General features: G+C 38.7%; 1 protein-coding gene across 1 annotated transcript in view; it reads left to right on the top strand.

The window, feature by feature from the left end:
- OTOG (otogelin) overlaps positions 1 to 27,520 on the top strand; it is a 165,019-nt gene that overhangs the window by 116,208 nt on the left and 21,291 nt on the right. Inside the window, exons 38-51 of the mRNA XM_042459445.1 lie at positions 922 to 1,067; positions 2,540 to 2,629; positions 3,456 to 3,639; positions 8,232 to 8,452; positions 8,833 to 8,971; positions 10,001 to 10,195; positions 11,535 to 11,747; positions 13,215 to 13,319; positions 15,091 to 15,201; positions 16,199 to 16,300; positions 19,697 to 19,795; positions 21,051 to 21,091; positions 23,646 to 23,725; positions 26,687 to 26,861. Of these exons, the coding sequence (XP_042315379.1) occupies positions 922 to 1,067; positions 2,540 to 2,629; positions 3,456 to 3,639; positions 8,232 to 8,452; positions 8,833 to 8,971; positions 10,001 to 10,195; positions 11,535 to 11,747; positions 13,215 to 13,319; positions 15,091 to 15,201; positions 16,199 to 16,300; positions 19,697 to 19,795; positions 21,051 to 21,091; positions 23,646 to 23,725; positions 26,687 to 26,861 (1,901 nt within the window). The remainder of the gene's footprint in view (positions 1 to 921; positions 1,068 to 2,539; positions 2,630 to 3,455; positions 3,640 to 8,231; positions 8,453 to 8,832; positions 8,972 to 10,000; positions 10,196 to 11,534; positions 11,748 to 13,214; positions 13,320 to 15,090; positions 15,202 to 16,198; positions 16,301 to 19,696; positions 19,796 to 21,050; positions 21,092 to 23,645; positions 23,726 to 26,686; positions 26,862 to 27,520) is intronic.

Here is a 27,520-nt window from a genome sequence, read left to right as displayed (position 1 = left end):
TTCTCTCTCTCCCCTAAAATGCTAGAAGCATCCTTTTTCAGTAGAATGAGTGCCTATGTATCTGTTAGGTAGAGGCTTCATTTAATAAACATAATGGGTTGGATCCAGAGTTCCTAGAGTGGGATACTCGCAGTAGAGGAAGGCCAATGAAATTCTTGCTGATTTAATATTTCCCCTGTGGTTCCTTGTATACCCTGAAAATCTGCTCTGGAGAGCTGGATTGCTGGAGGGCCAGAAATGGGTTATAATACTCTGTGAAGTACTAGACCAGAGTGGGCCATAGTACTGTAGGAAGCAGAAGGATAAATCCAAATTGTTTCTCATGGAAACAGAGGAAAATGACTTTTACTAATACTGGGTCAGACTATTCATCTATCTATTCTTCCCGTCCCTATTCTGTTCTTGGAGAGGTAATTCTGGAACCAACTCATAATGGTGAAGAACCAAATATATTTGGAAACCATCAAATTTATAATAAAAAGAAAACAGCAGAATGAAGACATTTAAAATAAGACATTTGTATAGCACTGTGCTAGTAGCATCATTTTTATAGAGTTTGTGGCACAGGTATTGCTACCAAGAAAATGCCTCTTAAAGATTCAACAAGTGATAAAAAAAAATTTAACACCACAGTATTGAAGAACAAGCATTTATCTGTCTCTCCCCTAAGTAAATAAATTACAGAAACTTATAAATTACATGAACTGTGAAGCTTTGTGTTGACATGTTGATATGGAATCTGTTTTAAAAGCATTTATTTGTATTAGAGTTAGATGTTAAGTATTTTCCTTTTAACTTATGTCAGCTAGGCAAGATATTTTAGCATGGAATGTAAATTATTCTTACTGGATTTCCTCCCTCATTTTATAAATGAATTAACTCAGCAAAAGTCAATGCACACTGATAATTCTGTTTGATCAGGTCGATGCACACTCTTCTCTGATTTGAGTTTCATCACCTTTGATGGGGACTATCTGGCTTTATTTAAGGAAGCATCCTATATTGTCAGCCAAACTCAGGATGAGACTATAAGCATCCATATTGCTGACTGCAGAAACACTCATATGGTAAATCATTTGAAATTTTGTTGTAGTTCATAGAATATGTCTTCATGCTATCCAATTTTCTTATGCATCACCTGCTGTATCTTACTACATTTTACACTTTGAAGGGCTGAAAGCACTGTTGTCTTTTACTCTTCTATTATACATTAATAAATTGTTAATGGAGTTCACTATAGAGACCTGTAATCCTACCCAAGGCCACAGAATATAGAAGCTGGGAATTTCCTAGTTTGATGACATTTAAATAATTGTTTTGATATTCTCAAACATCAGACATTTTTGCTATGGTTTTTTGTGGGTTTTTCGGGCTATGTGGTCATGTTCTAGAAGAGTTTATTCCTGATATTTCGCCAGCATCTGTGGCTGGAATCTTCAGAGAATGCTTGCCTGGAAAGGATTGGGGTAAATATATACTGTGTGAACCTTGGAAGGCAGGAGTGATTTGCATGTGTATTGTTCTGTTGCCAATGCAGGCCTCAGGGTGGGAGGGTATGCAAAAGAGGATTAATGTCTGCTTGATTAGTGCTCATTGTCCTTGTAAACCTTCAAATGGTTTACAAACCAACGAAGAAAATCCAGCAAATGCTTTGCTCAGCCAAGGACCAGACAGCCGCAGGAGTTCACCGCATACCATGCAGCTGCGGACAAGTCTACATAGGCACCACCAAACGCAGTGTGCAAACAAGAATCAAGGAACACGAGAGACACTGCAGACTGGGCCAGCCAGAAAAATCATCATCAGCAGAACATGGCACAAACCATTCTGGGAATAAAATACTGTTTGAAAACACTGAAATTCTGAACCATGCCAACCACTACCATGTCAGGATGCACAGGGAAGCCATTGAAATCCACAAACATCTGGATAATTTCAACCAGAAAGAAGAAACCCTTAAAGTGAACAAAATTTGGCTATCGGTCCTGAATAGTAGGAAAATGAGGACTCAGCAAATGCAAATGGGAAACCACTCAGAGTCAGGGGCTTTCCCAGCAGATAATGATCACCAATTAACAGACACTAATCCTCTTTTGCATACTCTCCCACCATGAGGCATGCTATTGGCAACAGAACAATACACATGCAAATCATTCCTGCCTTCCCAGGTTCACACAGTGTGTGTGTGTATGTGTGTACACACACACACACACACCACTCCTTTCCAGGCAGGCATTCTATGAAGATGCCAGCCACAGATGCCAGCAAAACATTAGGAATAAACTCTTCTAGAACATGGCCACATAGCCCAAAAAACCCACAAAAAACTATGGATGCCGGCCATGAAAGCCTTCAACTTCAGACATTTTTGCTCATTTTCTGTTGAACATACATATTTTGCAGTCAGAACACAACATTTATGTAATAATTCTGTGCTATTTTTAGCACAGTGTTTGTTTAACTTTTTAAGAAACCTTTTAATCTAAGAAATCCTTTAAAACATGGAATAAACTATTGTTTTGTCTTGTTTGTTATTCAGGGCATTTTATCCTCTACTAATCTGTGTATGACAATGCTGAATTTGACATATTTATCTAATCAGATTATCATTGACCGCTTAAACAGAAAGGTAATATTTTGTTTCTTCTATTACAACGGTAATTCCTGATTCATATACTAGATCCTTAGGATTTATATGCATGTAACAGTGTTGCTGATTGTTATTCTAGTAACTAAAGTTACTAGCTGGGATTGTGACCCCAGTCACTAAAGTTTCCAATGGTTAAGATTGGTAAATTTAAGCAATATTATGCATCCTTACAACCTTTTATTATTTACATTCCGTGCACACTGTGAAAATTGAACTAATATGTTCAGTTAAGCAAACAAAGGTTTAGTGAAGTGACATCCCCATAGTTTTTTTTAATGTCCACATGTTCTTAGACCTAAAACCAGTTGCTAGTCCCAGCTAAAATAATTTTTTTAAATCAGTGGGATTTACACCAGTTGACATACTATTCAGTGGGTCTTCTCTGAGTTTGATTGGCAATTAGAATTAGACTTTAAAGTACATTAAGAATAGATAAAGGACTGTATTGGAAATAAATAATATTCTTAGGCTGCATCCACACTGCAGAAATAATCCAGTTTGACACCATTTTAACTGTCATGGTTTAATGCTATGAAATTTTGGGAATTGTAGTTTTCAGCCAGGGAGCTCTTGTGCCACTATACACAGTGACATAGTAAAATGGTGTTCTCTATAGAAAAGGGCAAAAATCAAGGTTTGCTTTTTGGAATTAAAAAAATTCAATCTGTGGATGGTTGAATTCATGGATGCACAATGTGGTTATGAAGGGACGATTGTATTAGATTGTCTTATATTAAATATTTGTTTGCTTTACTTTTTCACAGAGTGTTGTGCGTTTGCTTCAGTACATGTCTATATTTTTCAGATAGTTGTCAATTCAAGATATGCATGGCCTACTGTTAGAAAATATGGATTTAAAATTGAAGATACTGGTTTCATGTACTTTATTGAAACCCCAACAAATATCAGAATTCAATGGTTTCACACCACTGGGGTGATGGTAATAGAATTTAATGCAACAAGTGTTCCAAGAGCATTGGGACTTTGTGGTAAGAAAAAATTATTAAGATTGTGAATGTTGTATTTAGCAGAAGGAAAAAATGTTTCATACAGATCAGAGGAAGAAAATCTTCCCCATTTGTTCACTGATAAATAATCATAGAGCATGCACAATATGCTAACTGGTTGTTATGAAATTCTATAATAATAGGACATAGTAAAAAAAAAAAAGGTGTCTGTGTTTCTTTCTACTACAGCTGTGGTTCCAAGACCATGAAACCTAGCAACCTGAAATTTAGCATGCATTCTACAGGGAGCCTAGAATAGTGCACTTTTGAATATTTAGTCTGTAAAACACATTAATTAATCTTAGTTAATTTAAATAAGTCACTTTCTATGAAGCTTGCAGTACCAACTTCAGTCACTTGGTAATTTTCCAAACCAATGCATAGATTTACAGTTGATTCTGTTTAGAAGCCACTAGGGTCGGTGTCAGCCACTGCAGTAACTCATGGTGTCATATGTCTCAATATGACCATAACTTCACTTGAAGGCTTAGGTCTATTTTAACAATCATTATTGGAGAAGTGGAAAATATCATTAATTATATTTTTACTTCTTCATACCACATTTTACCTTCCACTTTATTAATCACACTTTCCCATTTATAAAATCTGTGTCTGCAGTTCATTTATATGATGCAGCTGATTGAGGTACAGAAGAAAAATGCTACATTTGTCAGCCAATTGATCTACAGTCTAGATTTAATCTCTCTGAGATCATATTGCAGATAGCCATGGAGGAGTGAAGATTTGCTTCCAGATTTAGAGCATCTGAAAGAGAGGCATGAATGCTGAAGTAATGTAAAAATAAATAGGACAGGAATAAGCAGAAAATATACTTTACATTTAGCTTTCCATGAAGTCAAGCAAGGTCATCATTTAAAAATGGTGTTTTGCTCTATGCTAATATGGGGTCCAGTAAAAAGAATATAGTATAAAAATCTAATTTTGAATTATGGGAGGACTTTCAATTAGATTTCACACTTCCTCCCATCTCTCCATTCCCCAATGCACTGGGTGGAAAAAACATAATGGGAATCAGCAGCACTGTTGTCTGATACTGAAAACAGGGGAAAAAAATGTAGCTACAAGTTATTTGATTTAAATCTGGGGACATTTCTGATTTTGATTTTCAGTTGTCTCTATTAGTCATTGATAAACTGTGACGTGCCCAAACTCCTACACCAGAAGACTCAAATGGTAATTCTCTGTGCTTTCAAATTTATGTTATTTTCCACCTGCATTTCTGAAGTGGTGACTTAGGGCCTGTGAGACTTATGTGCTAGATGCATATTTTGAATGTGCACATTTGTCTGTGGCAGAAATGTGCAGTTTCTCCATGCCCTGCTTTGTGTGTGCTGAGGAATAAAGAAGTTTAGAAGTAGGCTCAAGTCTATGAAATCTCATGCTACCAACGTCTTTCAGTTAATCTCAAAGGTGCTACAAGATCTCATTGTATATTGATTTACAAGAGGAACACGACTATGAACCAAAACAGACTGGCAAAAAACGCCAGCTTTGTGATGGCGTGGGGGCATGGCATATGCACAGCACATGCCCCGATGCCTTCCTCAAGCCAGCATCATGCCGCCTCATTGACCACACAGTGGGCAGCATCACAGCATTTCTGCGGTACGGCGTTTACAAGAAATGGCAAAAAGCTGCAGCAGCAGCAGCAAAGACACCTTTTTCCCGGTGCAAAAAAAAATCCAAAACACCGAATTAAGGTTGTGGTGTATGGTTGCTGCGGCCCTGACCATCTGTTTTGGCCCTATATCTTTGAATAGCTGAACTTCAGACTGACATCCCACCCCAGCAGTTATTTTTGTGGTGATCAAAGAGGCTGAAGTCTTCAAATTGTTTTGTGAGTGGGGGAAAAAAACATAACATTGCTCCAAGGGTTTCAACAAGTGGCAAATTGTTGCCCCCTGCTCCTTTTTCTCCCATCATATTCAGGCTACAGCCTTGTTTGATCTTCCTGATGGTTTTAATTGTGCTATCCTCATAACAGTACAACTGTGAGAAAACTTTCTGCGCAGTAGCATAGAATTCTTCCATTTTCATTTCAAAATCTGGATTTTGAACTAGAATTACTAGAGCAGAACTAATCAGTTGTGGAAGCCCAGAATGTTCCATTTTGCTCATTGCTAGAGCTTTTTCCTGGAGAAGTGTTGGTAGCCTTATATATATTATATTACTCTCAAAATTCATAAGATTTTTAATATCACAAGATATATTATACATAATTTATTAATACTTATAAGCTACTTGAAGGTGTTTTAAATGACATCTGCTGGCAATTCAACTTCTGTTTTACAAGTGAGATCTTTTATAATCAAGAAAAATTACCTCCGTCACTTGCCAACCAGACAAGCAACCAGTGACAAAGGGTGATAGGCAACAGGTCTAAAGTGTTGCTCTTAGGTGCCATCCATGAATCACTGTGATATTTTATGGTTTCAAAGGCTATTCTATATGCAGCTCTTAAATGGTTTGTTGTATGATGATCTGTGCACAGATGTAGCATTAATGTTAGTTTGGCCTGCTATACCTCACAGCCACCCATATGAAATTCACTCGGCAATATTGTTCAATGAATACCAGCCTTCCCCTCAACAGAAAGTTGTTTCCCATTGTGGTGTTAAAACTAGGCTGAATGTCAAGTGGATCATCTGGTGTCAACCAGCCTTCTCAGTTCCTATTTGGCCTTTTCAGACATGGAAGGCAGAACTCATAGCTGTGAAATCTAAAAGATGAGAAATAGGAAATGGTTCATAACACCTTCTTACCTGCCATTACCTTATTTGCTTGCTAATAAAAAGTGACGGAATCAAGCCAGTTATTTGTATTTTTAAAACAAATGAACAGGGGGGGGAAAGCTCAGAAAAAAAGCTACCCATTTTCCATCCCAGTTGAAGGGACAGGTTATTATATTATTGGCCTGAGCAGACTTGCAAGGATACCATAGGCTGAGTCCATGGTATCCTGGCCCCAGTGCTCACTTGGGTTAGTCCCTGGGTCTGCACAGGGATGAATGGGTATCCACAAGCAGCCAGGCACCCCATTTCCACATCAGACAGGGCAACTGGGGCGGGGGGTGGCTTCTCAGATGGATTGACTGCCAGAAATGTAAGCAGTGCAGGGGAGGATACTGTCTGAAAAGCCCAGTTTTGCCACAGAAGTTCTTAGAAACTCTGCAAAAAATCAGGGTAATTTGCTTTTAAAGGCTCTTTACTCCAAGGTCAGACTGGATCTTCTGGATCAGTTTGTGCACAATCAGGATCGGGCCCAGTCCTGCCATGGGGTTTTTGGCCTACATTATCTAAACTAGATGATGTGGGGCAGTGTGCAGACAATTCCAGACATGATAGAACCTGTGGTCAGTGTGGGCTGATATTGAGTGTCAACCTATTAAACAGAAGATTTGGAGACGTTTTCTTCAACCCTGTCACCTAAAACCCTTTACAACAGAGGCATGTGATCCATCCTGGAGCCTTATTAAAATGAAACAAGCATTTCATGGATGAAACAATACTCCTCCACCAGAGATTCAGCAGTTTGCCTTTCCTTGCTACCATTTTTGGAACAAGCCAAAGCATTAAAATTCACACAATGCTCATAACTTCAGTTTTCATTATATTTATTCATACTTTTCATTAGACCGATCATTATGAATTTAGCATCAGTTATTAAAAAAAAAATAAGGTTAAGATGGTTTCCTTTTATGTTTGTGTGATATGTACGCATAACTTCATTCTTTTTGTACTTTGCATTCCTGAATGAGAAGTTAGGTACATGGCTGTTGGGTTCATAATGTCTATTGATATAAATCTTTACTTTAACATTAGAATTATTGTTGCTATAAGGCTTGGATGCAAAGGCCATCATTACAGTGATTAGCAGCTTGCTAAGTTCCAGAAAGGGCAAATATGTGTAGCCACAGTATGACATATCAGTGATACTTAATTCAAGTTTCAAACCTTGCAAAGAGTGATGTTCACACTAAGAAGAGGTGTTTGAAATAAACGTTCTGAATTGTTGTCTTTGACAGATGTTGAAATTATTTTAAAATATAAGGGAAGTCAATGTGGTTTTACAGTAGATTCTGAATTATATTTATGATGTAGTTCTAACTGTACTTAGGCTGCAGCCACACACACAATTTTTTTGGGACCATATAATAAATATAAGTAATAAATATATAACAAATTATTTCATTTAAATTAATTGAATTCACTTGTGTAAGTAACATGATTCGGAATTAGATATTTCGTGTACATTTATATATATATTCATAACTTCATGCATGTGCCATGTACTCTGACAGTAGATGGACAACCCTCACAGCAACATATGCTAAATGGAGATTTCTGTTAGTGGCTGGTACTACTGGAGTGGAGTTCATTCACACTAATTGGAAGTGCAGTCTCAACAGTATAGCAAGAGTGGATTGATAAAATCATAAAGAGGCTCTTTCAAGCATTATTTTTTTGTGATAAGCACAATAATACCAGTCTTGATAAACTATAGCAACAAGGTATTACAGAGATATGTTAAGTTATGTACTATTTTTTTTGCAGGTTTCTGTGATGGAAGCTCAACAAATGACCTCATGCTACCCAATGGTACTGTTCCAAGTACTTTGGATGCATCAGTTATCTTTATGGATAGCTGGCAGGTGCCAAATACATTGAAGTATATTGGAAGACAGAGAACTCATGAAACTAACTGTTCAGTCAGAGATTGTTCACCTTGTTTAAATATGTTGTTGAATGAGACCTTCAGCAGCTGCCATCCTCATGTATGTTACCGACTTGATGCTCTACCTGAATATATGAATTGTTGCTTTTGTTCTTACTAATATTTTAGGATTGAACCATTTTTGGCATATAGGCTGTATTTTACCCCAAAACAATTTTGCTTGTCCCACACATCTGTTATGTGATAATATACCATTGAGGCCATCATTCCAGATGCAGATGAAAAGAGAGGCTAAAAGAAAAGTGGTTGCTTAAAAATGAAACTAGTCAGTATATATTGAACAAAGGGGTTTCTTTCAGTTCGTTGTTACTAAATAAATTACATTTTGCAACAGATTTGTTATTATGATCTTTTTGTAATGTTCTTCTATATTATTTAACCAATAGTCCAAATAATACTCTTGTGTATTTGCATATTAAGATTTCTCCAGATTCCTTCTGTGATTTGTGGGTTCAGGACACAGAATATATTCAGAATCCATGTATAGCACTAGCTGCTTATGTTGCCATGTGTAACAAATTTAATGTCTGCATAGAATGGAGGAGTTCCAGTTATTGCTGTAAGTATTTTGTGCAAATATACTGAACCAATTTTATTGGACCCAATAAATATGTTACTGCAAGTAGCAAAGGCAGCTCTGTATATGAGGAAGATTGAACTTATGCCCAATAGCAGGGTTCAAATCTAAGAGCATTCATAGACATGTTGTGTAGCTATGAAAAGTAAATGTTGTTTGATATTTATGTACAGTGTGTTTTATATATTCAACTAGTTTTTTTCAGTGACAGTATTATAATAGTATGAACTCACTTGTGTCCAAAGCCAAAAAAGAAATAGTTCCACTCTATTCTATACTGGTCTGCGGAGATTATCGCATTACCTTTGCTCCCTGCATAGATGTGGGATGTCTCTTTAAGAAGATGGATCTTATCGCATTCACTCATCGCCAGGTAACAGGCAGCCCATTTGCAAGCTAGGCCTCTGCCACAACTTTTCAAGAATGGGAAAATCCTGTTTGTGAAACAATGTGGGATAAGCCCACAGAAGCCAGACTTGCATATGGGCTACCAGATGCCTGGCAAAGGGTGAATATGGTAAGATCTGTCTTCTCAAAGTTACATCCCACATCTATCCTGGGAACAAAGGTAATGCGGTAATCTCCTGTGTCTGACTATCTGGGATATTGTGACCCATTCTGTGCCCTGCACTTTAAGAAAGCAGTAGACAAATAGAGACATATTCAAGATAGGGCAAGGAGAAAGGGAAATAATTCCTATGAGGAAAGGATGAATGAATGAGCATGGATAGGCTGGAGGAGAGAAGACTAAGGGAAGACATGACAGCTCTCATCAGATACAGGAAGGACTGTCATGTAGAAGGCATGGCTTTAGAGACAAGATTTATGGAAAGAGTGGTGGAGGAGAAAAGACCATCTCCTGTTGTTCTTCTTTTCCAAATACCAATTTCTGTTTTCTAGTAAAGAAAGATGTTGTCACAATGTGTTTTTACATGAGTTCACATGTAACATGAACTAGTGATCAGCACTTGAATAAGCATCCCTATATTAAATACTTTATTGTTTTTGTAGCCTTCCCCTGTCCAGATGGTTTCTCCTATAAGCCATGCATATCTGCTTGTGATACACCAAACACTTGTCAGAATATGGAGCCAGAGCCTCAGGATACAGACTCTTACTTAATACTGACAGAGGGCTGTGTCTGCACAGAAGGAACTATCCTTCATCGTGTTCACTCTGCTCTCTGCATTCCAGAGGAGAAGTGTGGTAGGTATGGATTTGCTGCTACATTTTTTTCTGCAGGCCTGTGCACTCATTTGTAATCATCTGCCATCGAGCCCCTGGCTTGACTGTTATTGATCAGTTATTCTCATCCTGTCCAGTACAGGCAAACTGCAGGAATGAAAACAGACTTTAGTGTGCAGCTCATCCTTACTGTGTGATCTGATATACACTTAAGGGGACATTGGAGATTATCACACCTGAGAGGAAAGCGTCCTCCTCCTGTGCTTGTGTTGTTAGCGCAATCGGGGAGGGGGGAAATTATCACACATCCTGTGTGCTTTTCCCATTTTTCTGCCATTTGTAAACAGTAATGGACCCATCATTGGGTATGAGTTCCTGATCAAGCTAATAACGCGAATTAAGTGAATTAAGCACAGGAGAAGGACGCTTTCTTCCCATGCTATATTAGGGAGAAAATCCTGCCTGGTATCCTATTAGTTAGACCATAATAAAGTAGATGCATTCAATCAATTGTTGAACTGTATGTCAACACATAGGCAAATCCCATGATCCAGTGGGACCATTCTAGTTAGTAGTAACAGCAGGATTTAGGCTTGTGTGCCCAGAAGCTGAGAAAACATGCAGTATGTCTGCAGTCCATATACATAATTGAAAAAATAGTCAGAGCTACCTCCTGTTGCAGGGAGGCGAACAAAAGTCAGAGCTACCTCCTGTTGCAGGGAGGCAAAACAAATCACCAGTAAGTGATAAGCAGTGTCAAGCATGACAAGGCTGTACGTATAAATAATGAGGAAGATCTTCACCCATAGTATTCTACCTACAACTTGATGCTCCTCTTGTATGTGTCTGTAACTTGGTGTCCAGTGGGTTTTTTTTAATGAATAATTGGACATTGTGAAAATTTTGCATGTTAGCTGATCCTAGTCCTATATTAGTTCTCCAATTAATATTCTTGTGAATTGTAAATAGAAAATTGTAAATGGATAGTGAGTTAGCATTCTGATTGTTCAATTACTTCTTACAACTTGGAATAAATCCCACATATAAATATTTCTTTAGGTATGTTTCTTTAGGTATGCAGATGTATTATATGACTATAACTGGCCCTTGACAGACCTGAGAAATGTTCACCTTCCAGAGTGCTACAGTTCAGAGATCTATCTAGATGGTATTTATGGGTGTTGAAAAATACAGAGTGAAAGGCAGTATGCCTCAAAAGTTTGGTTTGAGTTACACTTCTTTCCCATCTCCTTCCCCCCCCCCCCATTTTTTCTATTTTTTAATTAAAATATAACATTCTTATAATATTCAGACAAATATTTTAAAATTACTTTTAAATGCACTTTGGCAACAATTTCAGCCTGTACTGACAGTTTTGGAGTGCCCCGTGCACTGGGCGAGACTTGGAAAACTTCTCATAGTGGATGTTGCATGCACACCTGTGTGGAAAATGAGACTATCGCCCCTGTGGAGCACAACTGTTCAGCTAGATATGACTTAGAATGCCAGCGGTTTGGGGAAATGGCCTTAATTGTTCCAGATGGTCAGTCTTGTTGTCATCAGAAAATTTGTAGTGAGTATCCTTAATATATCTCTCTCCTTACTACTATACTTGTTTCATTATTTTGGAAGCTATAGCCATGCAAGGATTTCTTTAGTTTTTAAAAATGTGTTAATTAATACAAAATGATCCAGTTTTCATATACAGGTGGTCCTCCACATTTTGGTGGGTAAGGAGATGCAATGCCTCTGGAAAAGAGGAGAAAAAAAAAACACAAATACAGCAGGCAACAGTGGTGGCTGCAAGGGGCCTGCAAGGGTACACAATCCTTGGGCTTGTGAAGCAGGTGGCTGGTAGGCTCCCTAGGGAAGGAACATGCAGAATGTGCACATTATGGCCAGGTGCTGCTGCCATCACCCCTAAGCGCAAAGCTGCCACACACACATTCACAGATCAGTCTTACGCTTCAGGGGGGAGGGAGCTGCTGCCAAACTCCCTTCTCTTAAAGCCTGGGGCCATCATGTAAATGTGCACACAACAGCCTCAAGTCTTAGGAGGGAATGGCAATGCTGGCATCTGGCGGCCAGGTGCAAACTCCTTGTGCTTCATAGCCCATAGAGATAGTAACACAGAAAGAGCCAAGGTTTGGGGGAGGGGGCTTAACTCAGTCTACACTCCTATCTCTATGGGCTCAGGAACCTGAGTTAAGCATCATTTCTGTCCTGGAAACAGGAGGAAAGCAGTCAGGGTAAGATGAAGCCAAACACACAAATAACCAAATCTGCAGGTGTTAAATTAGCGAATGTGGAGGGCTGACTGCATTTGAATACAATATGCTGGTTTTTACAAGTTAGAAGATTTTGGCAAGAAGCCGCTCTGAGAGCCTTTACGGCTGAAGGGCGGGGTATAAATTCAGTAAATAAATTAATGACATAAAAGGCAAAGAAGAATAGAAAAATGCAGAATGGATAAATATCAGCAGTAGTAAGGAAAATGAAAACAAATTGTGCAGGAGGTTATGGCAAACTAACAAGACATTTTGTCCACAAACCTCTCCTCTTCTGCTTGATTTATAGTTAAGTTAAAGGAACAATTTTTAATTAGAAGTGTGATAGTTGCAGTGAAAATTTAAGGAATAAATAAATAAGATACATTGTTGTACATACTGAAATTTTAGTATGTATTTAACTATTGACACTGTAGCTACTTGTAATTGTTCCTATTATATTAATGATATTTTTATTTATTTTTTGGTTTGGTATTCATTTGTGAGATCATGAATAGGTAGAGAAGATAAATATATTATATATCTTACGAGATAGGACTGGTGAGCCAGACTTTCACAGGTAGTGGTGACAAGTTTAACTTAGCACTAGTAGCTCAGAGATGGAAGCCTTGTTGAATATTAAAACATGAACATGAAGATGTGTTCTTGGAATCTTCAGTGATATACAACAAATGTAATCAATTTATTATTATATTCAACATTTTTTTATTTTTTTATTTTTTGGTTATGTTTTCCTCTCACCGTCTAAAAAGCTTGTAATCGGAGCCTATGTGAAACATTTATTCCTGAATGCAAAGGTCTGGAGAAACTGGCAACCTATTACCAGGATGATTCTTGCTGTCCTATTTACAATTGTGGTAAGTACTGAGTAAAGAAATGCAGTTATCTGATGAAGCAGCTTCTACCGCTGAATGTTTAACCTTACCATTGTTTTCACGTGAGTTGAGATTAAGCTTGTAGATCCCACTAGACCAAAATTCTCAGGAAAGTTCAAATTGGTTTGCCATTTGCAGATAAAAATATCATGACAGTTAAAATTTTAAAACTGCGTAGACATTCATGAGGATGCTCTTATTTTCTCTACAAGGGACCCAATGCATTGTGAACACTCCAAGCACATGCACATAGAGGATCAAAGTTTTGTTCATTGTTCAAACAAGCACATACAAATAATTGGTGCTCAAAGCACTTGCTGCCATTGCAGCCCCCTTCTCTTGTCTATCCAGTCGCTTATGGATCTTATACTGGAAAAGTGGACAGTGTAATAGCATGGACACTTGAAGCATCCATCCTCTGTATAGACACTTGGAACATCCATTAACTGTACAGAGAAAGGACTAGGATTATACTTCGTGGCAGCTGCTGAGCAAACAATATTTGGCACAGCCCATTTATGGCCATCTTCATGCTCATTTTTCACAACATTCGTCAGAATGAGAGGTATATTTATTCTGTACAACATGTGGTTGTAGAGGAAAAGTCCAGGAAATCTCTGAGTCTTTTCTCATAGAAGATGTTGACAATGTTCCCTTGCACTGTAGGCATTTTTACATGGACCAATATTACATCGATCATATTATCCACCAAGTTTTAAAAGACAAGATTCAATAAACTGTACAGATGTGATAGGTCTTTGACCTAGCATATAAGAGAGCAAGTGCTCAACTAGGGATCTCCAACCTTGTGGTATCTTTGAGCAGTTTGGGAATTTGAAAAACTCTTGTTCACTAACAAAGACAAATAACTCATATGATCTCATTTGGTCACACAATTTTCAACACAAAGAGAAACTTTTCTCCCAGAAGATGATCTCCCCTTCAGTTATTCCCTGCATCTCTCTCTCTTTCTCACTTCATAACATCACTTGTGCACTCTTTTACTCTGTCTCTGTCCATACAAATATGCACATGATTATAACTTGTCCATGCGTGTTCTTTCAGTCTTTCTGTCATACTCCTACTCTTTCTTACATGCATGCATAGTCATATGCAAGCTTGTCTACATGCACTACCAATTAACCCATACACGCATATATGCACATCCTACTCCTTTCCTCCTCATGGCAAGCCCCTGAGCTCCCACAGACTTTTTCAAGATCTCTCTATGATCGCATCACTCAGGATCACTCCTAAATATTACTCTCTTTATTTCCCCTCTCATCTTACCAGGAAGGAGCATAGAGCTTTCTTCCCTTCCCCACATGCCATCTTTTTTCTTGGTGGCTGGAGATGTTGCAGAGAAAAAGTGGCAGACTGTGTATCACTTGCATTTCAGATGCATTCATGGAAATGATAATGGCAGCAGCTGGAGATCATAATTTTCCTTTGAAGCAAATGTATTTTTTTAAAATAAAGTTGGGAGAGGAAGAAGGATACCTTATTGGCACCAGCAAAGCTACCTTGAGGTGCATTAGGGGCCTACTCTACTGTTAGATTCATATATCTCCAGCCTGTGGTAGTATTTCTAGTCTCTTTGCAAGAAAAAATAACATCCTAGCCCCAAATAAATATGTTTTGTTTCTTTGTGGAAATTGCCTTGGAGATCCTTCCAGATCCTTCTTATTCTTATTATTATATACTCTTTGACTAAGGTCTGATTTATTTCTTGAACTCATGATATTTGTTTCAGAATGTGATCCAGCAAAATGCGAGACTGTGGAAGAGATTCCAAACTGCCGAGCAGATCAAACTCTGATTGCTGCTCATATGGAAGGCACTTGCTGTGTATCCTATATCTGTGGTATGCCCAATTATTTCTTATTGACAGCTTGCAAATTAATATGTAAGAAAAGAAGACTGGCTAGAGGATACAGGATACTGTTTTAAGAGCTGCTATACTATATTGATCATTATCATTATCTTGTATCTTAATTATACTCATTATCTTGTATCTTGATGGGGATCATTTAATGGAAGAGCAAAACTACAATAGAGAGGGGAGCTGTTTACTTACCATTCTAAAGCTTGGGGGTGATTTGTTTATTGTATCTTTTACAATCAAACCCTGGTTCTGCTGCATTGCTGATTAAAGGTTATGAATGAAACACTAGAAAGCGTTCCACTAATATCAGGAGGCAATATGCAAGAAATATAGAGAAATATAGCTGAGAGTTAATCGGAAAAGCTCATTTGACAGAAAATCCATAGCAAGTACTTTTACACTGTATTGTTAAAAGGTGGGAACAAAGAGCACAGTAAAAGCTCTAACATAACACTGAACCATCTCCTTTCTGGAATGACATTGGTTAGCATCTTCCCTTCTGAAGTATAGTTTCATTATACTTTGTACAAATAATTGGTATGAGTATAGGAAACATAGGGCCAGAACAAACAGCCCTTAAAATATGCCTTCAGGGTGTCATCAGAACGCAACATTTAGCCGTCGCATGCTCTGATGATGCTTTGAAGCTGATGTGAGTGGCTTCAAGACACTCTGGTGGTGCGGCGTTTAGATGCCACACGTCACGAGCATCTTGAAGCTACCATGGGACCACAGCACAGCTGCTAAAGGTGGCTTTTCCATGGCCCAAAAAGGAGCAAATCTTTACTGCTCCTTTTTGGGCTGAATTCAAGGTAGATTGGGGTCATGGTGTGTTGTTACTGTGGCCGCAATCCATCTTCAGAAAGGGCAGCTTCAAATTGCCCCTTCTTCTCAGCCTGTTTCACCGCATAGAAAGACAAAAATGGAATGCATGTGCACTTTCTAATAAACTATACATTTCTCTCTTTTTTATCAGCATGTGGCATTTGCTCTGATCAAATTCCAGTGTGTCAAGAAGGAGAAGTCCTTACTGTGGATGGCAATACTACAGACAGATGTTGTCCTGCTTACCAGTGTTGTGAGTTACCATTTCTCTGGTTGTATTGTTATTCTGCCAGGATCCCCCCCCCCAATATAACTGTTGAACTCTTGCAGCCAAATTCCACCAGTGGATGGATTTTAGGCCACAGAGCATGCCCAAAGCAAAGCACCTTAAATAAAATAAATAATAAATAAAAATTTTATTTGTATACCGCCCTTCTTAGAATCAGGGCGGTGTACAGCAAATGTGCAACATACAACAATACAGCTATACAAAATTGGTTAAAACAATGCAATAATAATAATACAATTCATAAAATTCATACCGGCATAACAATGCTGACCACGAAAAAGGGGTGGGAGGAAGTATTCTGGGGCAGAGGTCAGGGGTAAGCCTGCTCAAATAAGTAGGTTTTTAACCCCTTCTTAAATTGGGCTAGGGAAGTGGTTCAGCGGAGCTCGAAGGGCAGCGAGTTCCAGAGGTTGGGGGCCGAGATGGAGAAGGCCCTCCTAGAAGTGGACATATATTTCCCCTCTGGAACTCTTAGCAATTGCTGCTCTGATGATCTGAGTGTGCGGGGCGGATTGTACGGGGAGAGGCGGTCCTCCAGGTACCCTGGGCCCAAGCCATTTAGGGCTTTATAGGTGATAACCAACACCTTGTATTGCGCCCGGAAGCGGATAGGCAGCCAATGTAAGTCTTTAAGGACTGGTGTTATATGACTGGCCCTGGCAGTGCCAGTGACCAGTCGGGCTGCCATATTCTGCACGAGTTGCAGCTTCTGGGTATGGTACAAGGGTTGCCCCATGTAGAGCGCATTACAGAAATCCAAGCGAGAGGTTACCAGGGCATGTACAACAGTTTCAACGTCCCTCCGGTCAAGGTAGGGTCGCAGCTGGCGTATCAGCCGAAGCTGATAACAGGTGCTCCTGACCGTCGCATCCACCTGAGATGTAAGGTGGAGTGACGAATCAAGGAGCACCCCCAGACTGCATACCGAGTCCTTCACGGAGAGCGTGATTGCGTTCAGGACAGGTGGAACCACCGCCAACCCTGAACCGGGAGGACCTATCACGAGTACTTCCATCTTCTCTGGATTCAGGCTGAGTCTGTTGTCCCTCATCCATCCCATTACCGACTCCAGACAGGCAACGAGAGGAGAGACGCCAACCTCGGTCATTGCATCAGTCGGAGACATAGAGAAAACTATTTGGGTGTCATCAGCGTTCTGATAACCCCACGCCCCATGTCTCCGGATGATCTCTCCCAGCAGTTTCATGTAAATGTTAAAGAGCATGGGAGACAGAATGGCTTCTTGAGGGACCCCAGATGTAAGGGCCCTCTTATCGGAGCACACGTCTCCCAGCTGCACCATCTGGAACCTCCCGGAGAGGTAGAAACGGAACCACTGGCGTGCAGTGCCCCCAATTCCCACCTCCGCCAGGCGCTCCAGAAGGATACCATGGTCTATGGTATCGAAAGCCGCTGAGATGTCCAAGAGCACTAACAGGGACACGCTACCCCTGTCCATGCCCAGACGGAGATCATCGACCAAGGCGACCATAGCAGTCTCAACCCCGTAACCTGCCCGAAAGCCGGTTTGAAATGGGTCTAGATAATCCGTTTCAGTTGATGAAATTCTTATTATTGTAGACATTTTCCCAAGTATACAATGAGTAGTTCAGTTCTCTGCATGTTTATTCAGGGGTATGCCTAAGTATAAAAAGCCTTTTCACATGCAAAACACAACTGAACATGTCGGTTCAAATGTAAAGCCTAATAGCACAGCTTCCAAGGCTGCTGATCACAGCTTAATTTTATGCAAAGGATTTCTGGGTTGCAAACCAGGGCATAGTTTCATGCTGCAACTACCCAGGCTTTAAATAATCACATATCTGTTGTGTTTAATCATGGATAACAGTAGTAAAATCATATGTGTGACTACTATATGGCAAGAGATTCCACATCTTGATGTAATATTTACTAGTTGAGTTCTATAGCTGTTAAACATATAATTCATAGTTCAGCTGTTAAACATGATAATTTTTTGTTGGCGAGGGGAAAGCCAACTACCAGCACAGTCTGGGGACAAGTCTACCCAGATGCTGCCAAAACGATATCAAAACAGAGTTCAAAAACAAAAACACCCAGCTATTGGTTTTGCCAATGCACTGATCACTTTTGACACTCAAAATAATAATAATAATAATAATAATAATAATAATAATAATAATAATAATAGGATTTATTTATATCCCGCCCAATCACTGGGAATCTGGGCAGCTTACAACAGTAGACATAATACAAAACAGTAGCAATAAACAATAACAATAAAGATAAAATAATAAACAAATGTAACATAGCAATACATGGCAAAAAACATAATAATAATATTGTAACAATTCAATAATGACAAAAGCCTAACACAGAAGATTATCAATATGATCAAATCAGTAATAATCAAAAAGAAATCCCCATTTCCAACCCCGCATTCCAAAAATAAAACAAAGCAGATGCCAATAAACAATGAAATAATGAAGGTAATACAGCACAACAAGTTACAACATTACAGTTAAGAAACTACAATAAAAGATTACAATCTAATCTTTTACAGTCTACAAATTTATAGACGTAGTTGATTCATCCAAAGTTCTGGAGACTTTATCATCAGTCACAGTGTGTACAATATAATACAATATACAGTCATCCCTCCATATTTGCAGATTTGATATTTGCAGATTTGATCATTCACGGATTTCATTAATACGTTCTCTCTAGGACTGTCTAGGTCCTCCAGTGTAACTCTGTGGTCAACTTTAACTAAAAGTTGCATTGAAAGACCATTTGTAGCTACTCCAGTGCCATTCTATGGTCAGTGTATGTGTATGTTGGACATTGACCACACAGTTGCACTGGAGGACCTAGAGGTTCCTAGAGAGGTGTCCTCTCAGGTAAAAACAGTGTTTTTGTTATTTGTGGTTTTTCCATATTCACGGGGGGCTTGTTCCGCTAACCCTAGCAAATATGGAGGGACAACTGTATGTGTGTATGTATATATGTATACACACACTCTCTCTCTCTCCCCTCATTGTCTGCTCCAAACAACTTTCCAACTCTCCAAACAATCCAACTAACCCACATGTGACTAGTCTCTTGGTCCACTTACATAGAAGGTTGACTTTGAGTCATTGTTCTGTGCCACATAGCATGGTGTAAACTTGCAGCAGCTTTGCCTCATGCCATGTGCTCCTGACTCAGCAGTCTGCGGTTGTCCCGTGGAATATATGTCACCTGTCAATCAAAATATTTTCTATTGTTTCATGCACAATTACTCCAACATTATTTTCAACTTTTGGTTATCAGTTTCAGTAATTCATTTCCTTCTGAGATATTTAACCCAATTTCTATCTCTTCTTGCATTTTAATTTGCAGTTTGTGAAACCTTTCGTTGTCCTGAATTTAAGTGTGTCTTAGGGATGTCTTTGGTAGAAGTGTGGAGTCCAGAAAAGTGCTGTCCATATCGTACATGTGGTAATTGCATTTCTTTTCATTGCTATTTAATTAACTTAGACCAGTGTGTGCGTGATAATGCAAACAGCAATCCTGGATTGTAAACAGCATTCCTGGATTACTGGAAAATATGGACATTTCTAGTAATATGCAAAATTATCAGTAATCTAGCTATAGTGTGGAGAGCAGAGTAGAGTTGTCTTCTGCAGAGATATGTATCATAAGATAACAATGAATATTTTCAAAGTATTTTCTCAACTGACAAAAAGTTTGTCTCCATCTCTATTTTGATCATTTAATTTTATTAGTACTTAAAATTAATAAAATTTAAATGATCTTATTTCTGGTAAAATCTGAATGGTTTAGGTCTAAAGTTAACATTATTTCCCTTTTGATGGAGTTTTAGAGGATCTCAGAACCTGAGGAGTGTCTTCTTGGCAGGTACAAGGGACAGAAGTAAGAAGGGAGAACTGAAAAGTTTTATTGATTGAATGGAACCCTACTTCCAGTTCTACTAGATATAAAAAATGGGCAGGCAGTTTGGCCTCTACATTTTTTGACTGCCATAACCCTTCACCACTGGTTATGCTTACTAGGGTTGATGGGATCTGTAGGCCAAAAACATATTTTGTATATGTACACATGCCCTCTGGTACAGAGTGTGTATATAGTACAGAGTCCAGTGAAGGTAATTATTTTCAATGTTGTAGGGAGAAAGTGATCTAATGTGCTAAAAATCCTAAGAAAGAAGTCGGATTTGAGTGAAAGTAGGTATAGAATGCTGGACAATATCTTGTCTATGATCATCCAATGGAAGATGCCTCTGCCATTTAATCACATGGGCTGCTTGAAACTTCATATTAAAAAAAAAACCCAGCTTCATTTATATGCTGCTTCATACTGACATAGCAGTGTCTAAGTGGTTAACAACTGTAAGCTAGTTGCCCAACAATCTGGGTACTCATTTTAGAGACCTCAGAAGGATGCAAGCCTGAGTCAAGCTTGAGCCCTTTTGCTGGTCTTCAACTCGCAACTTTGTGGTTTTGAGTGAGTGGCTGCAGTACAGGCATTTAACCACTGTGCCACCAGGGCTCCTAATCACAATTAATTTGTTTGTTTTACAATGCCAAAATACTTTATTTTTGTTTTTTGGAATGCCTGATGATTGTTGGAATATATCATTTGAGGAAATAAATTTTCCTGGTGTTTCATTGCATTCATTGCATGGATAGATTTTTGAAGATTGATCATGTCCATTTTTATATTATTATTTTAGAGTGTGCATGTGACACAATTCCTAAGCCTCAGTGTAAACTGGTAAGGATATATCTTACTAAAATATATCATAAATGAAATATCTACAAGCTGTGTATTTTCTTTCCTTCATAGATTTGGGGTACATTTCACTCTGTAACCATTACTTTAAAAATATGGTAAATTTTCTTGCCTTTGTGAAGAAAAGTCAAGCTGTTTATATGCAGATGCAAAAATATGCATTTTCCCTGCTAAGCTGGAGTATATTAGCTTCTTTTTGCTCCAGTTTTTAGCCCTAGAGCATGTCTTCATTGTGCTTTCACGTGTTTTGGAGGCATGGGTCATATAAGCAGCTTGTCTTCAAATCAGCTGGAAGCTGCTTTATTTTGCCTTTCTGTTTCACCCCTGAGATACTGCATTGAGAAAATTATAATTGTACTAAATGATTATATTAATTATATTATTACATTGTATTCATTTCTGAAGCCTAAAGGTACTTAAATAAGTACCAGTTCACCAGAAAGTTATAGTAATCTTAGGAACAAAAAATGGTTTGATCACAATACAAATAAAGCAGATATACCTTAACTGTGATAGAGACTGAGACAAGTGCTTACCTGAAGCTTATGATTTTAAGCAGAAATGTTAAACACTTATCAATCAAAAGGAAAGAGCTGCACCGGGGTGAAAAATGAAATTTATTGAATTTTGACACTCAAAGGAAGGAATAGTAAAATGTTAGGGTCTATTATAACGGCCTAATGGTTATACATTTCCTTTTTTCTTGTATCGGTATGTATGAGTAAGAAGATAGCTTTCTGATGTTCTTCATGATCTTACTAAGTCTTCAATTCACGTTATAGCCGCTTTGATTGTCTTGTCATAGAAAAGCAGGATATAAATAAAAGTTTTATTTATTTATTATTTAAATCCCTCCTGATGTTCCAGAGTGGGAGACTGTAACTCCTGGATAAATTCTTGACTGAATATCCATACATACACCTAGTAAAGTCCCTGGGCCAGATTCCATACCACCTAATTTATTAAAATTTAAGGTGCAAACCACTTCCAGCTCTCTTTTCTTTTATTAAAAATGTTGATAAAGTTCCTGATGCTCGAAATAAAGCAATTTTAATGCCTGTTTTCAAGTAAGGTGACTAAGACCTCAAGCAGCCGGAACAGCAAAAGGAGTGGCCAGAGACTGCTTCTACCCCAATTGTTGCAGGACCATGGTGTATGTATGTGGCTGCTGCCATGGTCCTGAACTAGACCACCAAAAAGGAGCTTTTTTGTTTTTGCTTGCTCCTTTTTGGACTGGTTCTTTTGCCTTGGAGCAGCATTGAGGTGGCTTCCGGTTGCATTTCGGGCATGCATCATCTAAATGCCATACCCCCAAAGCGGTTTGATGACGGCCCTTTTGGCCTATCTGTTTTGGGCCCAAATGAGCTATTATTGTACTGTTAGTCTTCTCTCATTTATTAGGAAAGTTTATGAATGCTACCTAAAAAGTGGTAAACATTCTACCTGAATGGAGGATAACTAAATTATAGATGAGGAACAGTCTGGATTTAAAGCTAGGTGTTCAACTTTAAAGCTGACATTAAGAAAAATAGTCAACTAACAGAGTTTTAGCATTTTAGGATTCTTTTGTGTGAAATATAAAATGCAAGGTTTTGCATGGAAAATAATACAGTATGTAAATGTCAGAAGGTTTTTTTTTGTACTTTCCACAAATGAATATTTCACAGACAAGACTCAAAATATATTTTTAAAAAATCATTAAAAATTATACAAGTTCTTTTAATCTCAACCAGGATTGTTAAGACTTTTCAGATTATTTGGTTTGTGTGTATAAGAAGAAAATAAGCCAAGATTGAGATCCCTTGCAGTGACCTGATCTGGAAATAAATTGCCCCTTCCATTATAGCAGTAGCAATAGCAAGTACATTTCTATACTGCTTATCAGTGCACTTAAGCACTACCTAAGCGGTTTAAAAGTGTAAACTAATTGCCCCCAACAATCTGGGTACTCATTTTAGCGACCTCAGAAGGATACAAGCCTGAGACGAGCTTGAGCTCTTTCACTGGTTTTGAACTTTCAACCTTATGGTTTGTGAGTGAATGAGTGGCTGCAGTACTGGCATTTAACCACTGCGCCACCAGATCTCCTTATTTACAAATGGCTAATACTGAACCATCTAATACTATTATTATTATTATTATTATTATTATTATTACATCTGAGATGCCATCAAATGCTGTTTAGTGTGAATGTTTGAGCAAGGCAATCTTATTGAAGTTTACTAAGAAGTAAATCTTACTGAGATTGACTAAGTCCCATGGAAGCATGTACCACAACCCTGTACTCATTTGTCTGGTAGTAAACCCCACCAAGTGCAATTAAATGTACTTTTCATTAACAATATAGGATTGCACTGTGAATGACTTTTTTCTGTACAGTAAAATAAAGAACTGTAAGTAGAATAAATTTTGATAGCTTTGAGCTTTTAAAATGTGCACTTTGCTGCTAATAAGAAAGTACAGTTGGAGGAAAATGAAATTGACATTGAAATGTCCTATGTATAAAATAACATTGATACTATGCTTCTTGTGACAGGGAGAGAAGGTGATTCTAGATGAACAATTCCAGAACAGCACAGAAAATGTTTGTCACTGCACTAAGTACAAATGTTGTAAGTAAATAAGAGGTTCTACCTGTGGGGGAAAAATGTTATTCTGGTCCTGGGGGACCTCAATATCCCCTTTGAGGCTGGCTCATTAGATCTGGCAGGTGCAGCTCGGGAGTTCATGGATTCCATGACTACCATGGGCCTGTCCCACTTAGTCTTGGGTCCTACACATTGTGCTGGTAATACACTCAATGTGGTCTTTAGTACAGACTCGGAACATCCGTACGCAGAGGTAAATAATATCTCTGCTCTGTCATGGACGGATCATTTTCTGGACAGGGTGGGACTGAAGGCCACTACCCAGATCCCCCTCGGGGGTAGAGGACCTATTAGAATGGTGCACCCTCAAAGGCTGATGGAACCCAAAAGGTTCCAGGAAGCCCTAGAGGGTTTTATGGTTGGGAACGGTGGCGATTCTGTCGAAGCCCTGGTTGATATCTGGAATAACGATCTTACCAGAGCTATAGACACTGTTGCTCCTGAGTGTCCTTTCCAGCCCGCTTCAAATAAAAAACCATGGTACACGGAAAATCTTAATCAAATGAAGCAGGCTGCACAACGACTAGAGTGCTGCTGGCAGAAACATCAGCGTTCATCTGACAAGACAGGTCATAAGACACTATTGGATTCTTACAGAGTGGCAGTAGATTCAGCAAAGAACTCTTTCTATATGCTACACGTATTGCTTCTGCAGAATCTCATCCAGCAGAGCTGTTCAGGGTGGTTAAAGAGTTAACCCAGCTGCCTCCCACCCTGAACCCTTTATTGGAACCAACTAAGGCCTGCTGTGATACTTTTAACAACTTTTTCACAGATAAAATCTCTCGATGCTAACATTATAACTGAAACAATAAGAGAGATATCCAGTGACTCCGTGGACTATATTAAACTGGATCATTTTGAGCTTGTAAATACTGATGAAGTGGACAAGCTCCTTGGAAGTGTAAGGAAGACAATGTGCCCTCTTGATCCTTGCCCATCATGGCTGACAGCTCAGAGAGGGGATGCAATAAAAACATTATTACAACTTATAATAAATGCATCCTTTCAGGAGGGAATATTTCCATCAAAATTAAAACAAGCAATAGTGAAACCGCTTCTGAAAACACCCTTCCTGGACCCCCTGATGAGAAACAACTACAGACCGGACTCCCTTTTACCATTCTTGAGCAAAGTGATCAAGAGGGCAGTTGCCTTCCAATTCCAAGCTGTCTTGGATGAAACTGATTATCTGGACCCATTTCAAACTGGCTTCATGGCGGGATAAAGAGTTGAGACAGCCATGGTCGCCTTAGTCGATGATCTCCGTCTGAGTATTGACAGGGGAAGTGTGACCCTGTTGGTGCTCTTGGACATCTCAGCGGCCTTCAATACCATTGACCATAGTATTCTTCTGGAACGCCTGAGGGAATTAGGTTATTTGGGGCACTGCGCTCCAGTGGCTCCATTCTTACCTTTTGGGCAGATTCCACATGGTGATGCTGGGGGATAGCTGCTCCTCTAAGAGAGAGCTGACATCTGGCATCCCCCAGGGCACCATTCTATCCCCCATGCTGTTCAACATTTACATGAAGCCGCTGGGAGAGATCATTCAGGGACATGGAGTGTGGTGTTATCAGTACGCTGATGACACCCAGATCTATCTCTCTATGTCTCCGACTGTTACAGTGACTAAGGATGGCATCTCTCCTCTGGATGCCTGCCTAGGGTCAGTAATGGGCTGGATGAGGGAAAACAAACTCAAGCTGAATCCAGAGAAAATGGAGGTACTCGTGATAGGTACTCCAAGTCCGGGGATGGAGATTTGTTAACCAGTCCTGGACGGGATCACACTTCCCCTAAAGGACAAAGTTCACAGTTTGGGAGTACTCCTGGACTCATCTCTACAGTTATCATCTAAAATGGATATGATAGCCAGAAGTGCTTGGTACCAGCTTTGGCTGATATGCCAACTGTGTCCCTACCTGAACCAAAAGGATCTTGAAACAGTGGTACATGCACTGGTAATCTCTCATTTAGATTTCTGTAACATGCTCTACATGGGGCTACCTTTGTATCAAGTTCGGAAGCTTCAGTTGGTTCAAAATGGTCACTGGAACATCTAGGTCAGACCATATAACATCAGTGCTAAAATCTCTTCATTGGCCGCCAATTAGCTTCTGGGTGCAATACATACAAAGTGTTGGTCATTTACTTTAAAGCCCTACATGGCTTGGGCCCAAGCTACTTGTGGGAAAGCTTCTCCCTACATAATCCACCCCGCACCCTCAGAACATCTGGGAAGAATCTATTAGAATATTCAAAGACCAAGTTAACATCAACTTCCCATAGAGCATATACAGCCATAATCCCCAAGTTATGGAATAACTTACCAGAAGAGATCTGTCTTATTACCACTTTAGATGCCTTCAAGAAGGCACTTAAAATGGATCTCTTCCAGTGGGCCTACCCAACCGATCTTTTATAAAGAACCTAAGAAAGATCCCACTTCTGGCTGTAATTGTGCATTTTAGATGATGTTTTTATTGTTTTAAACTGTATTTTTTGAGTTATGTATTGTTTTATTGCATGCAGTCTAGATGTTACTGCTGTTTTATGGTTGTAATCCCACTCGATCCATTGGGAGAGGCAGAAAATATAAATAAGAGAACCATCTCTAAGAAAATATTTCACTGTCTGAGCAGTTTTCTCAAGCTTTCAAGAAAAGTTGAACATTCAAATGTTTAATGAATGAATCTGTCAAAGTTATGCTGTTACAAGCAGCAATAAAATGAATCAATATAAAGCCATTGATGGATATTAGTATATTAATTTTCATGCATTACCTGCCCAATGGTTCTTGTGAAGCAACAATAAAAATGTACCTTCTCACTTTCTTTTATTTGAAACAGCAACTGATATCACTTTTGATCATCTGAAGTAAACTTACACAATGTATTTTCTACTTTTGGAAATTTGTTCCAGCAAGAGACAAAGTGTGCCTGAACAATGAAAGAGGTGTTCTGCTTCCTGGACAGTCCATTGTTGAACATTCACCTGATGGGCTTTGTCACACTTCCTACTGCACAAGCATAATTGATCCTGTTACCAAGTACTATCAGATAAATACCTCCACTGTAAATTGTGCAGCAAGGTGCAAATCTGTAAGAAGTTAAGCATTAAACTATGAGTTTTCATTGGTAAATGAAAATAAAAAAGACAGGAATAAAAAGCAGTAGATTATTTTTTTAAATACTACAGGCGATATATATTTACACAGTTTTTACCACCTATATATCACTAATGTAAGGACAGTTTGCAAACACTGCTTAACGTGATGCTTATAGTGTTTTCTTACAAGAACTATTGCACTGTAATGACATCTACAGAAGTATATACTCAGGGTTAGAACCCTGTGTATGTAATAGTTTCAAGAGTTGTCAGAAGCAGTAGATATGTATAATATATTAAATAAATCTGTTGATTATAAATAAAAATGCATTATCAGTGGATAACATGATTAATTTCAAATAATATTTGGGGCATATGGCTGGCATCCTTTTTACTTACTTAGAATACCATAAATAAGACTTAATAACATTGTAAATATTGCAGTTCACATTTATGAGTGTGGCAACATTACAGTGATCCCAGGTAATCCCAAAACAATCACAGAAGCCCAGCAACCTCACCAAGCAAAGACAGTTTGAAGTACTGGAAAGTGGGATGCTGAATAATGACCCCAACAGCTTCCTCCTACCAGCAAGTCATTGGTCCTTGTCACTTCTTGTCAAACTGCAGAGGTATTGCCCTAAATACCGAT

Source organism: Sceloporus undulatus, chromosome 1 (genome assembly GCF_019175285.1).
Source record: "Sceloporus undulatus isolate JIND9_A2432 ecotype Alabama chromosome 1, SceUnd_v1.1, whole genome shotgun sequence".
NCBI lineage: Eukaryota > Metazoa > Chordata > Lepidosauria > Squamata > Phrynosomatidae > Sceloporus > Sceloporus undulatus.
Note: the sequence above shows the minus strand (reverse complement) of the source record. Positions and strands in the feature narration are given on the sequence as shown.